This window comes from Drosophila nasuta, chromosome 2L (assembly GCF_023558535.2).
Source record: "Drosophila nasuta strain 15112-1781.00 chromosome 2L, ASM2355853v1, whole genome shotgun sequence".
NCBI lineage: Eukaryota > Metazoa > Arthropoda > Insecta > Diptera > Drosophilidae > Drosophila > Drosophila nasuta.
The window spans coordinates 26,336,550-26,351,797 of NC_083455.1; the positions used below are offsets into that span (position 1 = coordinate 26,336,550).

The 15,248-nt window shown below is 37.2% G+C and overlaps 4 protein-coding genes across 8 annotated transcripts; 3 read left to right on the forward strand and 1 right to left on the reverse strand.

Annotated features, from left to right (window-relative positions):
* The first annotated feature begins 3,076 nt into the window (after positions 1–3,076).
* LOC132798726 (hydrogenase maturation factor HypB-like) lies at positions 3,077–3,792 on the forward strand. 2 transcript variants are annotated; one of them, XM_060810684.1, is made up of 4 exons: positions 3,077–3,296; positions 3,366–3,398; positions 3,475–3,537; positions 3,598–3,792. In XM_060810684.1, exons 1-4 carry the CDS (start codon positions 3,154–3,156, stop codon positions 3,656–3,658), a joined length of 300 nt encoding a protein of 99 aa, XP_060666667.1. In that variant the 5' UTR covers positions 3,077–3,153; the 3' UTR covers positions 3,659–3,792. The 2 variants fall into 2 exon arrangements, with proteins under 2 accessions (XP_060666667.1, XP_060666668.1); XM_060810685.1 differs by having other exon boundaries at positions 3,601–3,792.
* A 180-nt stretch (positions 3,793–3,972) lies between these two features.
* On the forward strand, positions 3,973–6,119 carry LOC132798891 (uncharacterized). 4 transcript variants are annotated; one of them, XR_009633988.1, is made up of 7 exons: positions 3,973–4,217; positions 4,288–4,323; positions 4,425–4,487; positions 4,551–5,468; positions 5,538–5,573; positions 5,650–5,712; positions 5,773–6,119. XR_009633988.1 is itself a non-coding variant. In XM_060810901.1 (5 exons), exons 1-5 carry the CDS (start codon positions 4,027–4,029, stop codon positions 5,831–5,833), a joined length of 327 nt encoding a protein of 108 aa, XP_060666884.1. In that variant the 5' UTR covers positions 3,975–4,026; the 3' UTR covers positions 5,834–5,927. The 4 variants fall into 4 exon arrangements, 3 of the variants coding, with proteins under 3 accessions (XP_060666884.1, XP_060666883.1, XP_060666882.1); XM_060810901.1 differs by lacking the exons at positions 4,551–5,468; positions 5,538–5,573 and having other exon boundaries at positions 3,975–4,217; positions 4,425–4,439; positions 5,689–5,712; positions 5,773–5,927; XM_060810900.1 differs by lacking the exons at positions 3,973–4,217; positions 4,288–4,323; positions 4,425–4,487 and having other exon boundaries at positions 5,222–5,468; positions 5,776–5,928.
* A 6,342-nt stretch (positions 6,120–12,461) lies between these two features.
* LOC132798177 (uncharacterized) lies at positions 12,462–13,465 on the forward strand. The gene is made up of 4 exons (XM_060809931.1): positions 12,462–12,710; positions 12,770–12,802; positions 12,973–13,239; positions 13,299–13,465. The coding sequence occupies exons 2-4, from the start codon at positions 12,784–12,786 to the stop codon at positions 13,463–13,465; spliced, it is 453 nt and encodes a 150-aa protein (XP_060665914.1). The 5' UTR covers positions 12,462–12,710; positions 12,770–12,783.
* LOC132798826 (mitochondrial import inner membrane translocase subunit Tim17-A) lies at positions 13,425–14,249 on the reverse strand. Its single transcript, XM_060810811.1, has one exon. The coding sequence runs from the start codon at positions 14,046–14,048 to the stop codon at positions 13,512–13,514; it is 537 nt and encodes a 178-aa protein (XP_060666794.1). The 5' UTR covers positions 14,049–14,249; the 3' UTR covers positions 13,425–13,511.
* Positions 14,250–15,248: the final 999 nt, after the last annotated feature.

Genomic DNA, 15,248 nt, shown 5'->3' on the forward strand with positions numbered 1-15,248 from the left:
TTTATTACTGGGAAAACTTAAATTCCCTAATTAAGTATCGATTAAATAGAATGCAAAGATATTCCTTCCTAAACTTAAGCAAATTCCTTATTCTGAAACAGTTTTAGTTTTATATATTTGGGTAAAAAAGTATTATAACTTTGTGCCTTCACGAAATGTATGTAGCAGGTTTCTCCAACCCAACAAAGTTTACTTTAATAAAGCACTTTACGGTATATTTTGCATTTTGAATGTAGTGATGTATCAATATACCAATTAAAGAATTTAGTATATTTTTTGTATGGTATTTTAATTTGGTATATTTTAAAATAAATTTCGCCCTGTTGAGACTTCGTTTAAAATCGGAAGCGAGTATCTCACAGTCGAGCACACCCGAATGTGTGTCTTAAACTTTAGCCTTAAACGTATTTAATAATCTTTTACACTAAACGAATAATCTGATTACAACAATTCAATAGAATCTAACTCTTTTCTTAGCGTGTTTGTTCTATTTAGCTACAAACTTTTCTTTAATTTTAAGTCCCAACGCCTTCTGCTTGAATGTTTTTCATATTTTGTAGCCATAAACATATACCTGTTATTATATTAAATTCTTTAATAGTGTCCTTATAAAGTAAACATTAAATTTAAATTCGTCTCACACTTTTTCTACCACAAACATTTTAAATATATCCAAATCGTTTGATACATATTCCTATGCATTATTTGTCGCGCAACTTTCGCTTTCTTCGCTTCACTTTTACTTGAACTTCACTTTCATTTAAGTACTCGCTGTTGGGGGAATCTCCCACAGAATGTCGGCGGCATTGAGACTGAGACTGAGAGACTGAGCTCTGCAAAAATTTCCAAGAAATCATTTGGTTACGCATGTTATCAACACACCTGAACCTCAAAATAAAAAGAAGAGAAAAACACAACGCTTGTTGTTCTTTCCAACTACAATTCTTCAGCTCATATATTTACATCTTCGGTAAGTGAATTACTTTTATATTAATGACTTCAATGGAAGTGACCCACAATTTTATTGCAGAGCACAATGTTCTCTTTTGGGGCTAAGGTCAAGAGGGAACCGAACGGTGACTTCGACTTCAGAGATGATTTCATCGATTTGGTTTCATCAGCCAAAGAAGAAAATGTATCAAAAAAATACGAAGATAAATTACATATGGATTCGCACATTGCATGCATATCGTATGATATGAATCGACGCGGCATACGAAAATTGAGAAACGATTATCAATGCGATGCAAATCGGATGATCAGTGTGTGTTTTTGTCACAAAAAGTCATTGCGCCGCAAACTATTGCAGCAGCAATAGCATACTCTCCTACATCTTTGGCTTTTCAAACTCAATATACAATATCGCATGATGATATATGGAGAGTGCATTGATCCAAGCGCTATTTCAGGGACAACTGATATCACATATCGATGATAATATACGACCACCGAGAGAGTACAGTAGTCGACAAATGTGTGGACTGGATTTCGGATTTGAGATTCTTGGGCATTTTGTTTTTTGGATATCAATTTCGATCTGGAGTTGGGAGGAACACCTTGAACTTCCACTGACCGACCCGACTTGCTCCGACTTTGGAGAAGTCCGTTCCGTTAATTTATGCGCTAAGCAAGCTAAGATATTCTAAAATACCCCACACACCATTCTCGAGAATATTCCCAAAAAGAATACGCGAAACACGTACACACATATTACACTCGGACTCGAGCCACAATCACATCACAACAAATAATTCAATGCATTGCGCCTGCAGATCACGCTAGTTATACGATAAATTCTGTGATATGCATGAGATATTTGGCGCCGATTCGATCGAGCATACGAAATCGAAATGTGCCCCCAAATGCAAACAAAATTCTAATGCAATAGATGCTTTGTACATACAGTATGTGTATCGAAAGGTGCCATCAAGTCGGCGAAATTCCTTTAATGCGCATCTTGCGAGGTTCAATGTTTGACATTGACATGTGCCAAGGCTTGCTGCGGGTTCTCCTCCTCTTCCCGCTCTCTCTCTCTCTTCTTCTCGATTAGCTCTCAATCTGTGCAATCAGTAAACAAGCGAACCCATTTACCATATTGCTATTGCTATTACTTTTGCCAAATGGTTTCTCACTTCTCAATTCGGACCCATTTCTCAGTTGTAGCGCCATGCGGGCGCAGCATGCAAAACTCTAACTCTAACAGCAGAGGCAAACACACACATGTGTTTGGCATGTGTGTATCTTTATCTTTTGCTTAGTCCTCGTGCCTGCCACACCATCAGGCGTTGACATAGGTGTGAGACCGAGGGCCATCGCATATCCTTGCGTAGTCCTGCCTGCAAGGGTTAACGTTTGCTAACTGAATAACCCAATCAATTACTCAATCCAAAACAAAAAAAAAAATGTCAAAGTCGTAATATTCACCTGGACACACAACACTTAATTATAATTATAGAATTTACTTGCTTGAAAGATATCAAAATTGGAATTAAATTATGTCTAAGCAACAAGATCTATCATTTTATGCTAATACACTCATCTAATTTGTATTATTTGAGAATTACAAACACTTCAAGTTATAATAAAAAACCTGTTAATATAAAATTTTTCTAATATTCTTTCATTATGATTGTTCAAGATGTTTTTTATTTGAGACTATTTGATAAAATGCACTTAACTGTCGACTGCTGAAAGTGTTTGAAATGTGAAACAAATTTGCATTTTAAAATATATCAAGATTTCAAAATCATTTTCTATTAAACGTGCTGAATCAAATTAACAATGTTGTTCTAGTTTTTCGCATTCCATAAATATGAGATTATAAAGAGTAATTGGAAAAATCCATAATATATTCATGAAAATTTTCCGGGTACTCGACGCTTTTCTCTATATTCTAATCTTCTAGCTTCTAAATACCATTCTATTTTTTAGAAACTTGCATTAGAGGAATGCGAATTCGATTATTCAACCGAAAATTTCATGACAAATTGCATAATATGATTATACATTTGAAACACTTAATTTAACTTTCTACAGCATTGCGCCTCATACAACTTGTCAGTTATTTGTGAAACTCGAAGAAGTAACAAGCTTACAAACAATGAAATACGGGTGGATAATATTTTGCTATTTCAACTCGTTCTATTGTTGTCGATGCAACCGAGGGAAGCAAGTGGCGAATGTTGTCCGGGTATAGGTATTTGGTGCCTGGATCTCACAGTAAAGACGCCCTGCTGTGGGTTAAAACCATGCAATATTTTTTGCTGCGATTGCGGCAAATGTAGACGGGGAATATTGTGAGACATTAATTTGACATTATAAAATTCCTATTCATCAGAGAGAACTTAATGAGCATCTTTTTTTAGGTCCCGCAATAGCCATGGTGAACATTCTCAAAGGTAACAAAAGTCTTTGGTTAACTATTGCTTTAACTTGACATTGAGAATCAAGACCTAACAGTTCCATATTTTTTAGAAGTTCCGGTCGTCATGATCATCATCATACCCATAGTCGTGATCATCACCACAAACACAAAGGGTAAATATCAATTTTGTGCTAACTTTCCGTATTATAATTTAACAAACTATATGTTCTTAGAAGAAAACATTCCAATTCCTGCAAGTACACAATTCTCGCCATGTGGACATCAAAGGAATAAGCTTTTTATAAACAATTAATTTAATACTGAGAATTAAATTGCTCTTATTGAAGTTGAGTTATATTGATATACGAAATATCTTTTGTGTGTTTTTGGACTAATCCATAATAATAATAATATATTCATGAAAATTTTCCGGGTATTCGATGGTTTTCTCTATATTCTAATCTTCAAGCGTGCAACTATCACTTTTTTTTTGCAATTTGTATTATAGGAATTCGAGTTCGGTTATTTAACCGAAAGTTTCATGACTAATTGCATAATATGATTATACATTTGAAACACTTAATCGAACTTTCTACAGCATTGCGCCTCATATAACTTGTCAGTTATTTGTAAAACTCGAAGAAGTAACAAGCTTACAAGCAATGAAATACGGGTGGATAATATTTGTGCTATTTCAACTCGTTCTATTGCTGTCGATGCAACCGAGGGATGCAAATGGCGCCTGTTGTAGGCATGAAGATGGTTGGTGTAAGGACGGCACATTTGCGACGCCCTGCTGTGGAATAAATCAATGCAATATGTTTTGCTGCAATTGCAGATGCAGACGTGGATGGTGAAACATAAATTTAACATTTTAAAATTCCAATTCATCAGAGAGAACTTAATGAGTACATTTTTTTTAGGAGGTCCCGGAATAGCCACGGTGAAGATTCTCAAAGGTAACAAAATTCTACGTTTTTATCTGAATGAAAGTTCTTTGGTTAACTATTGCTTTAACTTGACATTGAGAATCAAGGCCTAAGAGTATCATATTTTTTAGGAGTTCCCGTCGTCATGATCATCGTCATACCCATGATCGTGATCATCACCACAAACACAAAGGGTAAATAATTATTTTGTGCTAAATTGCGGATTTATAATTTAACAAACTATATGTTCTTAGAAGAAAACATTCCGATTCCTGCAAGTACACAATTCTCGCCATGTGGACATCAAAGGAATAAGCTTTTTATAAACAATTAATTTAATACTGAGAATTAAATTGCTCTCATTGAAGTTAATGGCATACAAATATCCTAAGACTGTCTTCTTTCAATTCCAACGTTGGCTGGTCAAACACAGCAAACAGAAAACGCAAAAGATATAGGCTTAGTCCTCGTGTTGGGCGAAACCGAGAGCCAGAGTATATTCTGGGTTAGTCGTGGATGCGAGATCTCAGATCTCAGAAAAGAACTATTGTCCTAATGGTTATTTAATTTGGTTGCGATTATTTAACAATTGTATGAAATAATTGTATATGGCAAAAGTCGACTGTTGTCGAGAGGTCTTAGTTGCTTTGGTTGGCAATCCAGTATATTTTGAATGTAGCAGTATATTGATATACGAAATATCTTTTGTGTATTTTAGGGCTAATCTATAATATATTCGTGAACATTTTCCGGGTATTCGACGCTTTTCTCTATATCCTACTCTTCTAGCGTGCAACTATCATTCTTTTTTTTTGCAATTTGCATTATAGGAATTCGAGTTCGGTTATTTAACCGAAAGTTTCATGACTAATTGCATAATATGATTATACATTTGAAACACTTAATTGAACTTTCTACAGCATTGCGCCTCATACAACTTGTCAGTTATTTGTGAAAGTCGAAGAAGTAACAAGCTTACAAACAATGAAATACGGGTGGATAATATTTGTGCTAATTCAACTCGTTCTATTGCTGTCGATGCAACCGAGGGTAGCAAATGGCGCCTGTTGTCGCCCTATAGGACCTTATTGTCTGGACGGGACGTTTGCCACGCCCTGCTGTGGAAAAGATAATTGCAATATTTTTTGCTGCAATTGCAAATGCAAAAAACCATGGTGAAACATAAATTTAACATTTTAAAATTCCTATTCATCAGAGAGAACTTAATGAGCATATTTTTTTAGGTTTGTCCGGAATAGGCATGGTGAACATTCTCAAAGGTAACAAAATTATTTGGTTAACTATTGCTTTAACTTGACATTGAGAATCAAGGCCTAACAGTTCCATATTTTTTAGGAGTTCCCGTGGTCATGATGGTCATCATACCCATGATGGTGATCATCATCACAAACACAAAGGGTAAATATCAATTTTGTGCTAAATTGCGGATTTATAATTTAACAAACTATATGTTCTTAGAAGAAAACATTCCGATTCCTGCAAGTACACAATTCTCGCCATGTGGACATCAAAGGAATAAGCTTTTTATAAACAATTAATTTAATACTGAGAATTAAATTGCTCTCATTGAAGTTAATGGCATTAAAAAATCCTAAGACTGTCTTCTTTCAATTTCAATGTTGGCTGGTCAAACACAGCAAACAGAAAACGCAAAAGATATAGGCATAGTCCTCGTGTTGGGCGAAACCGAGAGCCAGAGTACAAGGTGCGTTCCAAAGTAAACAGGACTTTTTGAATCTAGCGCCCTCTGGCGGCGCCATCTATATGTCAATTGGTGCGTTAGAATCTGCTATCCTTTATCGACTTCCAGTAAAAATTTCATGACATTTCATCTATTGGAAGTGAAGTTATTGCGTTTCAAGTGTCAGTATGTTTTTGTCATCGGTGCGAAAATGAGCTTCGAACAAAACATTAAATTTTGTTTTAAAATTTTTACCGAAACGATTCAATTGACGAAACAAGTTTATGGCGATGCTTGCCTATCCCGTAGCAGAGTGCACGAGTGGTTTCAATGTTTTCAAAGTGATCGTGAGGACATAAATGACGATGAACATGTGGGCCAACCAAAATCCGTGATCACCGAAAATTCCATCGAAACTGTACGTGAATTCATGAAAAATCAGCCGAAATCATCATTGAAATTAATGGAAATAGAATTGATCATCTCCAAAACATCGATTTATCGCATTTTGACCGAACATTTGGGTGTGTGCACGGTTTGTTCCGCACAAATTGACGGACGTCCAAAAATTGCTCAGAATTCAACATTCGAAGTACCGACTATTGGACCAAAAATCACATTTTAACCATCAATCACTCCCCGTATTCACCTGATATTGCACCGTGCGACTTCTACCTTTTCGGAAAAATGCATTTGCCGATGAAAGGAAAGCGTTATGCAGACGTCGAGGCCATTCAAAAGGCTTGCACCGGCATACTGGAGGCCATACCGGGCAACGAGCTAAAACACTCGTTCGACTTGCTTTTGGACCGCGTAGAAAGCTGTATTAAAGCAGAAGGAGTCTATTTTGAATAATATAAATTGATTTTGCCGAAAAAACTATTTGTTCTGTCTTTTTGTTAAAAGTCCTGTTTACTTTGGAACGCACCATGTATATTCTGGGTTATTCGTGGATGCGAGATCTCAGATCTTAGAAAAGAATTATCATCCTTTGGTTTTTATACCCGCTACCAATAGGGTAGAAGGGTATTATAACTTTGTGCCGGCAGGAAATGTATGTAACAGGTAGAAGGAGGCTTATCCGACCCTATAAAGTATATATATTCTTGATCAGCATCAACAGCCGAGACGATCTAGCCATGTGCGTCTGTCCGTCCGTCCGTATGAAACACTGGATCTCAGAGACTATAAGAGATAGAGCTATAATTTTTTTTCGACAGCATTTGTTATGTTTGCACGCAGATCAAGTTTGTTTCAAATTTTTGCCACGCCCACTTCCGCCCCCGCAAATCAAAAAAAATCGAATAACAAGCGTAATTTTTAGAGTTTCTAATTTTGGTATATATAATAACAACTATATTAGTTATGATTCCTGAAAATTTGGTTGCGATCAGATAAAAATTGTCGAAGTTATTAGAGGAATACTTTTGTATGGGCAAAAACGCCTACTTACTAGGGGTCTTAGTTCCTTTGGCTGATGATCTGGTATATTGTGCCGTCTATGGTATATTTTGAATGCGGTGCTATATACCATTTGGTATATTTTTAGTATTTTTGCAGTATATTTGTTATATTTTGAGAATAATATCGCAAAATATATTGCTTTTATTCAAAAGGGGTAGCGGGTATCTCACAGTCGAGTACACTCGACTTTCTTACTTGTTTAATTTGGTTGCGATCATTTAACAATTGTATGAAATAATTTTATATAGCAAAAGTCGACTGTTGTCGACAGGACTTAGTTGCTTTGGTTTGGAATCTAGTATATTTTGTACGATATAGTATATTTTGAATGTAGCAGTATATTGATATACGAAATATCTTTTGTGTATTTTAGGGCTAATCCATAACATATTCATGAAAAATTTTCCGGGTATTCGACTCTATTCTCTATATTCTAATCTTCTAGCGTGCAACAATCACTTTTTTTTTTGCAATTTGCATTATAGGAATTCGAGTTCGGTTATTTAACCGAAAGTTTCATGACTAATTGCATAATATGATTATACATTTGAAACACTTAATCGAACTTTCTACAGCATTGCGCCTCATATAACTTGTCAGTTATTTGTAAAACTCGAAGAAGTAACAAGCTTACAAGCAATGAAATACGGGTGGATAATATTTGTGCTATTTCAACTCGTTCTATTGCTGTCGATGCAACCGAGGGATGCAAATGGCGCCTGTTGTCTCCCTTCTAATAATAGGTGTGCGGACGGCACAAAAAAGACGCCTTGCTGTGGGTACAAACCATGCGATATTTTGTGCTGCAATTGCAAATGCAGACGACCCAAAAGGTGATACATAAATTTAACATTTTAAAATTCCTATTTATCAGAGAGAACTTAATGAGCATATTTTTTTTTAGGTTTGTCCGGCATGGTGAACATTCTCAAAGGTAACAAAATTATTTGGTTAACTATTGCTTTAACTTGACATTGAGAATCCAGGCCTAAGAGTTTCATATTTTTAGGAGTTCCCGTCGTCATGATCATCATCATACCCATGATGGTGATCATCATCACAAACACAAAGGGTAAATATCAATTTTGTGCTAAATTGCGGATTTATAATTTAACAAACTATATGTTCTTAGAAGAAAACATTCCGATTCCTGCAAGTACACAATTCTCGCCATGTGGACATCAAAGGAATAAGCTTTTTATAAACAATTAATTTAATACTGAGAATTAAATTGCTCTCATTGAAGTTAATGGAGCGTGGCATGCAAAAATTCTAAGACTGTCTTCTTTCAATTCCAACGTTGGCTGGTCAAACACAGCAAACAGAAAACGCAAAAGATATAGGCATAGTCCTCGTGTTGGGCGAAACCGAGAGCCAGAGTATATTCTGGGTTAGTCGTGGATGCGAGATCTCAGATCTTAGAAAAGAATTATCGTCCTTATAGTTATTTAATTTGGTTGCGATGATTTAACAATTGTATGAAATAATTTTATAGGACAAAAGTCGACTGTTGTCGACAGGTCTTAGTTGCTTTGGTTGGCAATCCAGTATATTTTGAATGTAGCAGTATATTGATATACGAAATATCTTTTGTGTATTTTAGGGCTAATCCATAATATATTCATACCCATTTACCGGGTATTCAACGCTTTTCTCTATATTCTAATCTTCTAGCGTGCAACTATCACATTTTTTGCAATTTGTATTATAGGAATTCGAGTTCGGTTATTCAACCGAAAGTTTCATGACTAATTGCATAATATGATTATACATTTGAAACACTTAATCGAACTTTCTATAGCATTGCGTCTCATACATCTTGTCAGTTATTTGTAAAACACGAAGAAGTAACAAGCTTACAAGCAATGAAATACGGGTGGATAATATTTGTGCTATTTCAACTCGTTCTATTGCTGTGGATGCAACCGAGGGAAGCAAGTGGCGAATGTTGTCTCCCTGCGGGAGTTTATTGTTGGGACGGGTCATTTGCCTCGCCCTGCTGTGGAAAAGATAATTGCAATATTTTGTGCTGCGGTTGCAGATGCAGACGTGCATGGTGAAACATAAATTTAACATTTTAAAATTCCTATTCATCAGAGAGAACTTAATGAGTACATTGTTTTTAGGTGGGACCGGAATAGGCATGGTGATCATTCTCAAAGGTAACAAAACCCTACTTTTTTATCTAAACAAAAATTCTTTGGTTAACTATTGCTTTAACTTGACATTGAGAATCAAGGCCTAAGAGTATCATATTTTTTTAGGAGTTCCCGTCGTCATGATCATCATCATACCCATGATGGTGATCATCATCACAAACACAAAGGGTAAATATTAATTTTGTGCTAAATTGCGGATTTATAATTTAACAAACTATATGTTCTTAGAAGAAAACATTCCGATTCCTGCAAGTACACAATTCTCGCCATGTGGACATCAAAGGAATAAGCTTTTTATAAACAATTCATCTAATATTGAGAAATAAATTGCTCTTATTGGTAATGGAGCGTGGCATGCAAAAATTCCAAGACTGTCTTCTTTCAATGCCAATGTTGGCTGTTCAAACACTGCAACCAGAAAACGCAAAAGATATAGGCATAGTCCTCGTGTTGGGCGAAACCGAGAGCCAGAGTATATTCTGGGCTAGTCGTGGGTGCAAAGATTGCAAACCTAAAAACCTAGGTCACAGAGAAAATCTATTGTCCTTATGGTTTAATTTGATTGCGATCATTTAAAAATACTTTTATATGGCAAAAGTCGACTGTTGTCGACAGGTCTTAGTTGCTTTGGTTGGCAATCTAATATATTTTGTACCATATAGTATATTTTTAATGTAGAAGTATATTGATATACGAATTATCTTTTGTGTATTTTAGGGCTAAGAACCTACCCACCAGAATTCATAGTTGCTGTGGCTGACAATCTGGTTTATTTTGAAGTGTATGGTATACCAAATACAGCCTTTAGAATTTTGTGGTATATTAATTTGGTATATTTTAAAATGAGTACCAAGTGTGTAAAGGTGTAAAGGATATCTCTCATCTTACTTGTTTTTATTTAAGACTAAATTTGACTTAACATTTAAAATGATAACATTTTGTGAAATGTTGCTTTCTCTAAAATCATATATTCTTGGGCATTCGACACTTTTCCCTATACCATGGCTTGTAATTATTTCGAACATATGGGCTTCTCAATAATTCACACCGTCTCCTGCTCATATGTGTTTATACCCAGCTCTGGCCTCTGGCTCACCTCTGCGCTACCTTCGACTTTCTCAGGCTGGTTCCCATGGCACTGCAAGACTTTCAAGTATTCAATTCCCGCCAAATGCAAACTCCAGCAGCGCCTTGCTAAACAAATTTTTAGCGCCTCTACCTTTTTGGCAACGTTTGCGATGATTGGAAAAACAAGCGGAACTGTTAACTAGGACATGTGTGTGAAGAAGGGAAAGAGCACGTACCAAGACCAAGACCAAGACCAAGACCGAGACCAAGGCGTAGGTGCGATCTGTTGTTGTGCCACATGATAATGTGTAGTTGTATGGTAAATTTGGCCATAGTGTTTGCGCTTTTCCCATAGCGCCAGGCGTGCTCGAGGGATTTCTCAAGGAAAATCTCACAGGCACACATTACGCGACGCGGCGGCGCTTGTTCAACACACAAAAAAAATTAAGGAAGAAAAACACACGAGTCAGAGTTGCATATGTTTCTAGGTTTTTGGTTTTTGGTTCGTGCTAAAGGATCTTCCCAGATCCAGAAGGGCACCAAGCTGTCTCGCCATAGCTATTTGTTGGTTATTCAAGAAATTTCCATGTGGTAATTCCTATCGCTCTCGCTCTCTCTCTCTCTCTCACTCTCTCTCTGTCTGTCTATCGATATTAGCAACATTATCATAAAGAGCAATTTTATAACTAGGGTTGCCAAAAGGCGGCAACGACTTTTTCCCACCATCGCGACTCGTCCATGTGTGAGGGAAATCCTTGCTATTGGTTTTTTTGCTGCCCGCTGCTGCTGTTGTTGCTGCTGGGAAAACGCCAAACCAAAAGCAATTCCCACTGTACCTGAGTGCGAGACACGAACACGTGGCCAGTAGCAGGCTGGCGAGAGAGGGAAATGCAATCATTATTAGCCCGCTTTGCACTCTCAACTGTGGTCATTTTGAGTGCACAGGTTGTAAAGACTTGAGCTCGTTGTTGTTGTCTTGCCACACCCACCCATTGCCTGCCACACTTGACTCTATGCGCCGGCGCAGGCTTTTGCGTTTCTCATCACTTCGCAGCTCAGCGGGACGACAGGTAACGACACTGTGCACTGTGCAGAGCTCAACAGGTAAACACATTCGCCAATGACAACAACAGCCTGTTGCTTCCGACACGTGTCAAGTGTGTGTGATTATTTGAGAGAGAGAGAGTGTTTCTATTGCCCTGTCAGCAAACTACCTGTGACTTTGAATATGATATAGACCAAACATTTAAATCCAATTAAAACGAATCACGGCCTTAAAACTAATCAGCGAATATATTGATGTTGCTTAAGAATACTTCTTGTTTTAAATAATTACAAGTAAGACAATATTGATGTTGCTTAAGAAGTCTTTTTTTTTAAATAATGTGATTAAAAATTTGACACACACAATTATAAATAAATAAGTCGAAAAATTTTACACAGTTGGATAATCTCTTTAGCTACTCATCCGGCTTCCCTTTCAATTTAATGGTTAATTTTCCAGTAGATTTGGGATGCAAATTTAGGTGCGACCTTTTTATTTATAGTAAAAAAACATTCCAAGGAAATAACTGCAGTTAAATTAAAAATGTATTACTTTGTCTCAAACCAAGACTGCCTCAACACTTATATATTATTGTTTTACGATTGATGCGAGTTCGATTATTCAACCAAAAGATTTGTGACTAATTGCATAATATGATTATACATTTGTAACACTTAATCGCACTTTAAACAGCATTACAACTCATACAATGTGTCAGTTAAATGTGAAACTCGAAGAAATGCTGAGCTTACACGATCGGGGAAAAAATGAAATACGAGTGGATAATATTTTTGCTATCTCAACTCGTTCTATTGCTTTCGATGCAACCGAGGGAAGCAAGTGGGGACTGTTGTCTTGGCGATTTTTGGGGCTATTGTAAGGACGGCTCATGGCATACACCATGCTGTGGAATATGGCAATGCGATTGGTTATGTTGCAACTGCAAGTGTAGAAAAAAAAAACGTAGTTTTGACCACATGTAAGACATTCTAAATGATATATTTGGTATATCGAGAAATTAATGAGCTTTATTTTCAGTGGCACGCCAAGCCATGAAGAACATCAACAAAGGTAAGACATTGATTTTAAATGACGCGCCAGATTTTCATTTGCGAACAGAACATTGAGAATTGACTAAACAAAATTCTCTTAAAATTTTCTGTACGATAAATACATTTGTCGGTTAATTATTGCTCTTACTGGAGATAGAAAACGTGGATTTAAAGTTTTATGCTTTATAGGAGGAGTTTTCTTCGCCGTGATCAACACCATGATCGTGGTCATCACCATAATCATGATCATCACCGCGATCCTTTTCATCACAATAATCGTGATTATCACCGTGATCATGATGATCAGCATGATCCTTTTCATCAGCTTTATCGCGATCATCACCGTAAACGCCATGATCACAAAAATCATCATATTCATCAGCATTATCATCACCACGATCATTACCACGATCATCACCATGATCATGGACACAATCATCACCACAATCACAAAAGGTAAATATAAACAATGAGTTTAAATACAGATTTATAACTTAAACTATAAATGCTTTTAGAAGAAAACATTCCGATGCCTGAAAGTAAATTCTACAACTTGTTGACGACTGTCGAATCGATGGATATATTCACTGATCTCATGTTATGGGGTGTATTTTATTTTACCTTCATATTAAAAGCAAACATTAAACTTGACCAGAGCGATATATTATTACTACACCATTGACTAGATTGCTGAGAGCGAAGAAAACTAGGAATAAATTTAGCCAAATTTAGGTGTTAACATTGGGAGTTCGTGTTGTAAAGCCAAAGGCACTGGCTGACGAGTCCGTATCCATCATATTGATATTGGCATCATGTGGATCCGTTGGTGGCCCGGGATTCCGAAACTGTTCGGCCGAGATGCGGGTGAGCAGAATGCCAACACCCTCGATGAGGGAGAGCAATATGCCACCAATGATGGCACTGCCAGCCATCGAGGCGAGCCCGTTGCGTGCTGCCAGAATGCCACCAGTGGCTGCACCGCTGATAATCGAGTTCCATGGATCCTCCTTCTTACGGAAATGCACCAGCGTGCAGTCGATGGTGCTAAACATGCCGCCCCAAGCAGCAAAATTGCCGGCGATCACCGGCGATCGCGACTTCACAGCCGCCAAGCTCCCAACGAGGCGTCGACTCAGTCCTTGCGGTGCATTTCTGAAGCCCTTGATCGCCTGAAAGATGCCTCCGCCAATACAGCCCATAGCGAATGCCCCGCCCGAGTCATCGACAATGCGATAGGGGCAAGGTTCACGCGAATACTCCTCCATTTTCTAATGTGTAATTACTTGCTCTTGAGCTAAAGATGTTGAATGGTGGGGGGGCAGGGGAGTATAAAGTTTGATGGCCAAAACTCGATCAGAAATGCGAAATTTAACAATTTAAACTAATTTTTCAATTGATTGTGTTTGTTGATTTTGAGAGATTTGAGAAAGAAGAACGTGCTCGTAACATGACACTTAAATCGTCTGTCAAAACGAGAGTCACAAACTCTAAATGAGTGAAGGCTCAAAGGATGTCAAAGCAAAAAGAGTAAAGAGTAAATGAATTGCAATTAACTAAGGGATCGAATAGACGAATTGAATTCTTTAGAAACCATTCAGTGAACTAATCAATGTTTTAAAGAGCTGACAAAATGAAAGTGATTTGAGATACAATCGTCTATCAAAACGAAAGACGCAGCTTTAAAATGAGTGAAGGCTCAAGAAATGCCTTAGCAAAAAGAGCGTCGCATTTGTTAGTAAAGACAATAAACTGGAATTAACTAAGTGATCGAATAGGCGAATTGAATTGTTTAGGAAATCAAGTAAATCAATTCAAATAAAGAAATAATACTATAATCATTATACATGCCAGTTATTCTGTGAACAGTTGTAGATATAATAATATTCAACTGATTTGCGTAGTTAATGTTTTCATAGTATTTGTTGCACTTCCCTCTAAAAAGGTATTTAAGACCCATATTCATAAATGCGCTGATACGATAAGTCGTCTGTCGTTGGGTATTTCATTATCATATTATGATCGTCATCATCAGCTGCAAGCCCCTCCGAGTGTGTTGGGTTGACAAACAAAACTCGGTTCGGTTCTGCTCGCCATGGCAAATTACTCGAATATTATCGGAACACTTGGCACGAATTAACATACACACAGAATCACTTAAAACAGGGCCAGTCAGTCAGTCCCGAAGTAAACATATAACGAAACGCACGTGGGGCTAGAAGAAGACTGGGGACAGGGATCGGGATCGGGAGGTAAGGAAAAGAGCTTCGATAAGCAAAGCAGCGTTGCACAAAAGGTTAAATAGCACAGCAGAGAGCGTAGTTAACCATAAAATTTACTGGCTCAGCCTTAAGGTCTGCCACGCAGCTGGATGGTTGTCTGGAGGGTTTTTTTTTTCTTTATTTTTGATTTAGGTGGCTCGACAAAGGCAAATGGTGGGAAACGGAAACAATGAGACCGATTGTCAT